The following is a 10821-nucleotide window of genomic DNA, read 5'->3' as shown; positions in this document are numbered from 1 at the left end:
ATAAATTAATCTGATAAATATTATAGTTATAGTTGATTTTACTATTCTGTTCATATGAAGTTGTGGTAGTTCTAAGATTCCTTAATATTATCTTTAAACAGCTACTTCTTCAATGTTCTTGAAATTGGTGTATAAAATATGTATAAAATAAGATACAAAATGAGACAAAGGTGAAATTAAATATTCGCTATAATTATATTTTCTTTATGTTGGTAAACGCTGATCTTGATGTTAAAACCGATTTTTCATTAGTTTACTTGCTGTGACAGGCAGCAGTTGTTTTGAAAAGACAGTTTTATTTTGTTTATGAAAGTAAATTCGCTTTGAACATCGGCCAGAGACAAGTGAGTGTATTACCAAACGTCAAAATTAATTAGCATCCCACCGACGTTGTGGGCGCCCTTACTACATCGGACCGACTCAAAAGGCGAATGATACACAAGACCGCGAGCAATGATCTTCTGTCAAATGACAACTCAAAGTACCTGAGGAAGATTGGCGGCAATCTGTCGGTGCAAAGAGTCTCGTTCCTTTTCGGCTTCCTGGAGTTTAATTTCGGTGTCACCTAATCTTTCTTGGGTCTCACGCAAACTGTCCATCAATTTGTCGCGCTCATCCAACATAGACACCATCAGCTGCTCGAAATTGGCGTCCTCGCCGGAGAACTGCGAACTCCGCTGGCTGATGCTGTCCTCCGAAATCGTGGGCATCACATCGCACATCATATTCCACATGTCTGCCACTCGAGAGAGGGCCTCGAGCACTCTCTTAGATCTACACTACACTCTAGGGCAGACGCCGATATTTGATTTACACTACTATTATCTAGAATTTACGAAACGCTGCGATAGATTTATGTCATTATTATTTTCTGGCGTACTGGAAAATATATCACGATATTTTAGCAACATTATAACTCAATAATTGAAGACACACCCACAATCAGTCATTACACCATCATTTCAATCACTACACTCCCTGATCACTGACAGCCATCTTGAAACTCTTTAAACCTGACGTCAAGTAGACGCAGGACGCTCTCGGCGAGGCGCGGGTCCAGGCTTAGCCGGGAAACTCGAATTTCGGTCGCAGTTATCTATAAGCGAAAATTACAATTAAATCGCGCCTCAAATAAAAAATTACGCGATAAACGTATTTGTTTCAAAAAGATACCGTGTTGATGTGTATATTATATTAATTATGACAGATCTTTAATATAAAAAAGCTTAATAAATTCAAATCTAAGTAAAGTTTAGTGCTGCAGGCCATCACGAGATGCCTTTAGAATTAAATAACTTGCTGTGACATCTATCACCATATTCAAAATATAGTTTTGACTATGAAATTACTAATAATAATAAATAATAATAATAAATAAATCATATTAATTTATTATTAAAATTACAGTAAAATCCGTTTAGTATGACATCGAATGGACACAACAAATACGTCATTATAAGCGGACGTTATGCAAAGCGTTTTGCAACAATTTTTTTTTATGTAAATATTTATGTTAAAGAAGTTAGTTTTGATGTTGAAAAATATGAGTAAGTTCTTCAAGGGCATACATCAAATAAAAGGCAAAGATTTAGAAGTTAATCTTTAATTTTTCCAAACGTTTCGACATAGTATTTTATGTCATCATCAGTGGATCTACAGAATGAATATTGAAAAATTAATATAAACTAGGAAAAAATGACAAATTGGAAAAAGAACTGTAGATATAAGTAATATAATTATAACAATAACAATTATACTTAACAGATAGATAAACAAGAGAAATGAAAAGTAAAAAGAAATATATACAAACATACAAAAGCGTAATATATATATACATAAATATACACACAAACAAACATGTATATATGATATACATGTACAAACACGTACACATATACATATATACATACGAATAATACGTATATATAAACATATACAATACGTAAATATTTATGTACTCAAATATCAACACAGTGTAATACTTTGCACGGGTATACATACATATAAATGAAAATAAAAATTGCACGTTACATGTATTTTTAAATATGAATAATTTATAATTTTTTGCATTTTTTTATTTTATTGTAGAAACCTTCTCTAATACTATTGTGTATAATTCTTCCCATATTTTCGGGGCTGTTAAAAAACTGTGAGTTTCGTTTTCGTGACTAATCTTACTTTTTGCACGTTATTAGTACATTATGCACTTACAAATGTATTTTTAAATATGAGTGATTTATAATTTTTGCCTGATTTTTTCTTCATTTTATTGTAGAAACCTTCTCTAACACTATTGTGTATAATTCATCCCATATTTTCGGGGCTGTTGAAGAAACTATGAATTTCGGTTTCGTGATTAATCTAACTTTTTGTGAAGCAAAGGAATTGCTTGTTGGTCAATATAACAGCACATACTTAAATAAAAATGTGTCATAATAAGCGAAATATTACCGTAAGTCATTATATCAGTTTTTCATGATCAATTTTATATAAAAACCAAATTTTGAGTGTATTACCTCATAATAAACAGTAGGTCAATATATGCAGAGTCATACTAAGCCGATTCTACTGTATATTATTTATTATAATATTATATTATATATTATAATATTATATTATATATTATTTGTTATATTAATTCATTATACTATCAATATTATAAAATAAAATTAAAACTCAAAAAATATGGTTTAAATATATTCTTTATTATAACGGAGATTATTTATAGATTTACGATTTTCCATTTTGACCTCCTAGGGTTACGATTTTGCATGAATTTTTAGTGCTTTTGTTTTATCCACACAGTGTTTTGATTAAAGAAAATAATTGTAAATAATTTTAAAACGATAAAAATGGCAAGCAGCAAAAATATTTTAAAAACTTATCCGAAAGTGATGTTGAGTTTGGTGAAGAAAATGATGTTTCAAGTGATGATAGTGAATTTTTATCTCCCAGGAAAAAAATGCACGTAGGCTCAGGTAAGATTATTAAAAGTTAAAAATTTAATAAATATAGTTGAAGATTTTGAAACAATAAACAAAGATACTGCTAATATTATATTTATTATTATAAGATAATTAAAAAATAAGTTGTATCCCACTAATAATATATAGATATGTTATACATAGCTATTTAGAGATTTTAATTATGAAGTCGTACGAAGAGTGTCTGCATTCACAATTATATTTTCGCGTCTTATCATTTTTTGAGAATTTAATTATTTTGTTTGAATATTTACTGTATATAAAAAATTTTAATATATCTAAAAAGTACGATTTTTTATGTTTTTTATCCCTATGAAATCCTTGCCTAAAAATCATCGTAACGACTCTAAGCTCATAAACGTTCAATTCCTGGAAAGGATAAATGATAATGTCAATTTGTGTGGAGATTTATCTATTTATTGATTTCGCTGATTAATTTGATAAGACTATTTAAATCATATATGCAAACAATAAAAATTTTCTCATGCTAAAGGCCAAGTTAACAGAAGAAAAAATTGTTTAATATTTCTCTATCTCATTAATTAAATTGAAAAATGTATAATTAGAAAAACCTCGTTATAATCTAAGATTATAACCATATGAGTTTGAATTATTACACTGATAAAAATCACTAAGAAATAATAATTGCTGAGTGATTTTTATTCTATTTGGATCCATACCAGATACAAATTTAGTAGACAATCTCTAAAAAATACATAACTTTGTAACACATTTTTTGATAATGGAGTTTATTTTTAATTTTATACAGTATAATTTTTAATATGATATTTATAAGTCATTTATATGTTTCTTTTAACCAGAATCTGAGCATACAAAAGTAAAGACTTGAATTCTAATATTAATTATATAAATTTTGTATTCTTTACATACTCGTATATTATTTTTTTCTTACCAAGGCCTAATTTAAATGTTGACATTTAGTTTTTAATTTATGGATTCATCTGCAATTCTTTCTACTAGTCTGAAAAATAAATTTCAAGGTCAGATTTTACACAAAATATTATATGGTATACATATGTATGTATGCAGGACCGGCAGTCCTTAGCGCCCGCTTGCCATTTTTTCCCTGGCGCCCCCGCCCAACTATTTTTTTAACTGTTTTTACAGTTTGTCATTGAAATCATATAAAAAAGTATGTTAATTTATTTATATACTAATTATTAAGTTCTATAGATGCTATATTTTTTTAAAAAAAGATATTATATCATATATTATATATCCGAATCTCGTGATGGTGCCCTCTACGATGCGCCCGATGCGTTCAGGGTAGCGCCGGCCCTGTATGTATGTTTGCAACAAATGTAAAATGCATGTTTCCTAATGTGTCCAGGTGAATATAAAGGTAGGTAGGTTTGCGTCTCATCTGGCTGCGGAAGTCGGCGTTGGCGCGAGAGATGCCCGTGCATCTCGCCTCGCGTTCGGCTTGTTAACCGTTGCCGGTGTCGGAGCGGTCGGGGCGTCGACTATTCCCTTTTTGCAATTCGCAATCCGCGCTCCGCCACCCATCTCGGAGGGTATGAACAGAACAACAGAAATTGCATCTTGTGACATATCTATATAGTCTTTATTGCGCATTCTCCGGCCGCCCCTTCGCGAGTGGATCAATTAATACTAGTCGACGATTCTCAAACTGACATACAATCGTATTTCGTATTATTCACTATCGCGAACAATTCGATTGGGAATCCGGGCCTAAACAAAAATCTAAGCTATCAACAGACCGAAACATGCGATGCAATGCGGCGCTTTTTGGCTAAGAAACATAATATCCAAATTTCCAATAAAAATTAACACGTTAATCGCCACGATTACACCAGAAATAATTTTACATGAGCCATGATAACTTAGTTAAAAATTTATCAAGAAAACTTAATGTGGCTTAGGGCAAATTGCTGGAACTTCCCGTACCGTAGTTAAAAATCTTGGTACGGAACTCAAAAAAAATTACACAAAATGTGTACACATTATTAAAATCTCTATAAAATATCTGATAATACAGTGTACATATGTCCAATAAACATTTTACTTCCCGTACCGTAATTAAAACTCTTGGTACGGAACCCGAAAAAATTTACACAAAATGTGTACACATTATTAAAATCTCTATAAAATATCTGATAATTCAATGTACATATGTCCAATAATCATTTTTGACCGCCAAATGTCATTTTTTTAACTTATTTTTATTGAGAGTCCATAACCGCTGGACCTGCTTTCCCAAAATTTTAATCAGTTCTTTATCTTGTCAATACTAGTAAAATGTTTTTTGAATTATTGAAATCGGACGCTCCGTTCTCTTAAAAACTGCGTTACCGTTTTTGGTACTTTTTGCCCCGTATCTTTGGAACGGCTAGACCTGCCTTTGCCAAAAACTAATCAGCACGTCTTCTTATCAATACAAATCGAATGTTTTTTGAATTATTCAAATCGGTTGATCGGTGCTCCCGAAATCGTCGACGAATATTTGTATCCGCACACACACACATACATCCATTTTTTCTAAGGTATTCCAAAATGTTCAGAAATCTTTGAATAGTAGATATATATAAAAATTTTCATATTCGATTTTTTTGTAATTACTATAACTTGCCCGGGAAGTAACAAAAAATCTGGAAGAAAACTATTTTTCTTCTTTTGTCAAAATTCCTGGAAGAAAACAATTTTATATGCCACACATACAAAACTTATTTCTCCTTCTACCACTCGCGTATGTCTGACATGGCTCATGTAGAACTTTTCAGCATCAGAAACATATGACTGACATGGCGATAAACGCATTCATGATAAATTAAATACTGACTTCTTTTTGATATTTTTTCCAATGTTCTATGTAAATATAAAGTTTCTTAACGTACGTACATCATTAATTTGCATCAATAGGGGAAAATGTATAGCAAACGAAACAAATACATATCTACCTTATATCGTAATACTAATATTAATTTATTTGTATAGACTCTATACAATTAATATTGGCTAGCTCTATATACTATAGAGACCGTGGATTTGCAGAAACTGGTTCTGGGTTTGATACAGACTTTGTTTAGCTTGATATCAAGCAGTAGTGATATCAGGTTTTTACTTGAGATTAAAAATTTCAAATTTGGTATCTTGGTAATATAATCTCATCAGAAAGAAAATTGTTAACCACTAAGTTGCCTCTTAGAGATATTAAGTTAAAGAACTGCATCACAAAACACACAGTTCTGATTGCTGTTCAAATATAAAAAATATAAATAAAATAAAAATAAAAATTTGCTAGTATATTAAAATTAAAAATAAAAAAATAAGAAGAACTGTTTTGTTTTTGTAAATCAACACGATGAAAATCAAAATTATATATTGTAACTTTCTAAAATACATCATATTAAGTGAATGATTTTTTTTTTTTTATTTAACATATAAGTCTATGCAGGGGTGTTTTCATGTATTTGTTTCATGTTTATTATTATGTTTAAATATAAAACCATGATCGAGTTTGGCTGCATGCATTAAAAAATTATGTGGGGGATGACAATCATTATATCAAGGGGAAGCGATCAGGTTTATCGATTTATGTTACTTGCTATCATTAAATAAGTTGAGCTCGTCATAAAATTGAAACTGAACAATAAAATATATTCATGTACCATTTTAAATTATTTTTGTTTATGAATAAGATACAGAAAGATGCATAAAGATTTTAATTAATTAACAGTCAATTTAATGCGATGGATTCTAAAAACTATATTGAAAACATTATCCTTTTTAAAAACATTTTAATTCTATTTTTATATGTTTACAAATTTATTAAATAAAAAAAGAACTGTTGAATATGTCTGTATATAATTTTTACTTAATAAAATTAATATTCGTGAAGTACTATTTTTATAATTAAATCTGTTTATCAAAAATTAAAATTTAAATAATCACCTGTTGAATACGTGTTGCCACGTGTGAATCGACCCCATAGGCAAGCAGTATATGTTTTGCACAGATTATACAAGTATATCTCTTCTAAATAGCATTTTTAACTCTGAAAAATAATAAAACATAATATTATTCATTAATAAATAATTTGTAAATTAAACGCTTAATTTAATTTTTATCTAAATTTTAATTAAGCAAAATAAGACAACACTGATATTACCATGGTGACAGGTATTAAAATTTTTTCTCGCTGTTCACCTTTATTAGATTATGCTTCAAGTGTGATTAATAAATACTACATTAAAGGAAAAAACGAGCATAAGTTACAGTATTGTTTTCTTGGATGTTATAATAAAGCATATTAGGTAAGTTGAGTTGCCTTATTTTCTATAATTATAGTAAATACTTTAATAATAAACACCAAATGAAAGAACGGTATGAATAGATCAACATTCTGAAGTTATTTTTAATATTTACATATACATATTCATGCTTATATATTTAATTATATAAATTTCAAACTTCAAGATAATCAGTATCAATTAAATCAACAAATAATATCATCACATGTGGTTGTAAGCACTCATATGAAATTTTTAATTTGTACCTAACCTAATTCTTCATTTTTGTCCAAAATGGCACGTAAAAATGGACGGAAATTTTCATGCACAAGAAAGCTTATTTTTATGCTAGCAGTGTCTAGCTTAGTTAAATTGATAATATTTTTAATAATATCCATTCTATTGAATAGAACAATCATTATTGTCGAAAATGTATTGATCAGCAAAGATGTTAATATAATTTTTAAACACATAATTTTCAGATAGAAAATGAATCGGCTATCAGAAGAGCAAGTTATCTCGTATAAAGAAACTTTCAAAGTATTCGATTTTAAATCCGAAGGATTGATCGATTGTCGTGATTTAATAGATATTTTAACTGTTATGGGTCATTTTCCTTCATTGAGCGAGTTATCTCAAGCCGTTGCAATTAGTGACAAAGAAGGGTATCTCAACCTCGACGAATTCCTTGGTACGTAATCAGTCATCTTAAATTATACTATAATTTTTTAAATGCTGAAAATGTAGTAAATGTTTATGCAGTATCTGTATCATATTTTATGTATTATTTTTAATTTCTACCTAATTAAAAAAATTAAATTTGGCTGTCACGAATAAAGTGCAATAGATTACCTATTATTTGCGCAACGAACTTTTATAGGTTTAACGAATTTTTAACTTCCCGTAGGGTTGGTTATAGTATGGGCCGAAAATCGAAAATATTTTTTTTCTATATTTTCACGTTTTGAAGGTTTCTGAACATTTTGGCATACCTCAGAAAAAATGGATGTGTGTGTTCTGTATGTCTGCATTTTTTCGTCCACGTTTTCGGGAGCACGGATCAACCGATTTGAATGGTTCAAAAAATATTCGATTACTATTGATAGTTGAAGTTTTTGCCAAGGCAAGTCTAGCCGTTACGGAGATACGGAGCAAAGAGTGCAGAAAATAGAAATCGAGTTTTTGAGAGAACTATGCATCGGATGTGAATGATTCAAAAAATTTTGGAAAAAAAAATGATTTCAATATTTTTTTTTTCAAGAAAATTTTTTTTGTGTATCGAAAATAATTCAGATTTTAATTTTAATTTTGGCTAAAGTTCTAAAGAACAATCATATACTCTAAATAAATAATTATAACTTTCTAATTAGGTTTATATAATTCTTATAAATATTAGACAGTACAGTATTAATAATAATCTATTTGAAAACATTTAATATTTCTCGAACATTTCGTTACGGTATGGGAATTTCCAGCAATTTGCTTTAAAGCACGATGCCATACACCACTAGTCTTTATATTTTTATAATATTTAACAAATGTAATTTAATTATTATTTTAGATTTAATGGCAGATCGCCTAGAAAGACAAAAGAAAGAAAATGAAGTTATAAAAATTATCCAATCTTTTGACATGGAAGGATCAGGATTCATAACAATGATTCAATTGCATGTCATGATGATGAATTTTTTTAAAGACAAATTCACAGATGATGAATTAGAAGACATTGTAGGCAAGTCGGATGTCGATATGCACGGCCGAATGAAATATGACATACTTACGAGAGCGCTCTTTGACAGATTGTAAAAACTTTAGGTTAAGTCGCTCGTGTTTTTACCTGATATGACTATTGTCCATTTGTACCTGATATTCATAATAAATTATAATTGGTGACAGTTTCTTCAACATAATACATATTTCTTTTATCTATATCATAATATTATATTACTACCAACAAACAGATCATATAAAAATAATTATATTGGTCCTCAAGATTTGTTGATTTATTGATTTTAATACTTACCTTACTTATATGACTCACATCAATAATAATATCATCCCATAAGGGTAGATCTGTTAAATATTTGGGTATCATCCTAGACAGAAATCTTAATTGTAATGACAAATAACATATCAATAATAAAATAATTAATATTTATATATATATACTCGTATATATATATATATATATATAATATATATATATATATATATTATTTTATTATTGATATGTTATTTGTATATATATATATATATATATATATATATATATATGTATAAATAGTATATATATATATATATAAATATATATATATATATATATATATACATATATATATGAAATATTTTGTACTAATTGTAGTTTCTTAAAATTATTTATATTGGTTATGCATCAAATAGGGGAAGCATATATAATTGGATAATGATTGCCATATTAATTCTTTATTTATTTTTATCATTAATAGAACTATCATAATTTAGCAACGGGTATATATAATATTTCCTCAAGATTTGTTATAGGTCAAGTAGCGAATAAATATGCATTATATTGGCACAAAATTCTTACATGAATCCGGTTATGTATTATTAGTGATAGATCTTATATCAATTATCTCTGAAAAAAAATTATACTAATTGTTTAGTTAATTTAAATCCCAATATAAATAATCTTGGACCAACAAATGACAATTGGTAGAATAAGTACAAACTATAATATCATCTTCAATAATAAGATAAATACCTCTTTTGCTATTTAGGCTAGACTAGATGGTTTATTATAGATTATTAGTACAAATCAACTAGAGATATATAAAAGTGCAAAAATATTTTTAATAAAGACATTAATTTAAATAAGTAACTATTAAATAAATCAACTTCTATAAATTAAATTAAATTTAAGCAAAATTTTAAAACATAATTTTCTCGTTGACTATTTTTTTCCCAACAAGCACTTATTTATTTTAAGATCAATGAAGTTTTCTACTAACTACAAATTCATATATTATTGGTTAAAACAATTTTATATAAAAAAATTATAGAGTATCATTTTTATAGATGTTATAAATTATTCTTCTATGCGACTCATTGATATCAATACTTTTAAACGGCAGGTAAATTTTGTTCAAAAATTGCCATGTTTGCTTTTTATTTCATAATTCTATTAATAATTTCTTTCAATAATTGACACTGGTAACGAAAAAAACATTCTAATATACATACAAACAAAACAAATATTATCTACATTAGAGTAGTCTACGGCCATCACATATGTAAGAAACGCTTATAACTGGAGTTTATTATTGCATAATATAAATCCGCTGGATCAATATTGATGAATTATTGAAGCAAATAAATGAGCTTACCTCTTTCAAAAGTAAAATGGAGGAGAGAATAGTTCGATGTCCTTCTTATATTATGTGAAGCAGGCATGTACTCTCTCGCATACAACAAAAATCATTCCATGTCGAAAGTTAAAGACAGTTGTTTTGTGTGTATTCCACATTACAGTAATGTTGCAGCTGCTCGATTAGTTAGACTGACGATATAAGATTTTGAGACCTCCAATT

At 28.3% G+C, this 10821-nt stretch overlaps 1 protein-coding gene across 1 annotated transcript; it reads left to right on the top strand.

The window, feature by feature from the left end:
• The first annotated feature begins 7744 nt into the window (after positions 1-7744).
• On the top strand, positions 7745-9061 carry LOC113381214 (calmodulin-like). Its single transcript, XM_026620175.1, has 2 exons — positions 7745-7946; positions 8817-9061. The coding sequence occupies exons 1-2, from the start codon at positions 7745-7747 to the stop codon at positions 9059-9061; spliced, it is 447 nt and encodes a 148-aa protein (XP_026475960.1).
• The last annotated feature ends 1760 nt before the right edge of the window (positions 9062-10821 follow it).

The sequence above is a fragment of the Ctenocephalides felis genome, unplaced genomic scaffold, assembly GCF_003426905.1.
Source record: "Ctenocephalides felis isolate EL2017-DRISC unplaced genomic scaffold, ASM342690v1 CF-g0.4_SCAFFOLD_02697, whole genome shotgun sequence".
Classification (NCBI taxonomy): Eukaryota; Metazoa; Arthropoda; class Insecta; order Siphonaptera; family Pulicidae; genus Ctenocephalides; species Ctenocephalides felis.
The sequence above is the reverse complement of the archived record's forward strand: the minus strand, read 5'-3'. Positions and strand labels throughout refer to the sequence as shown.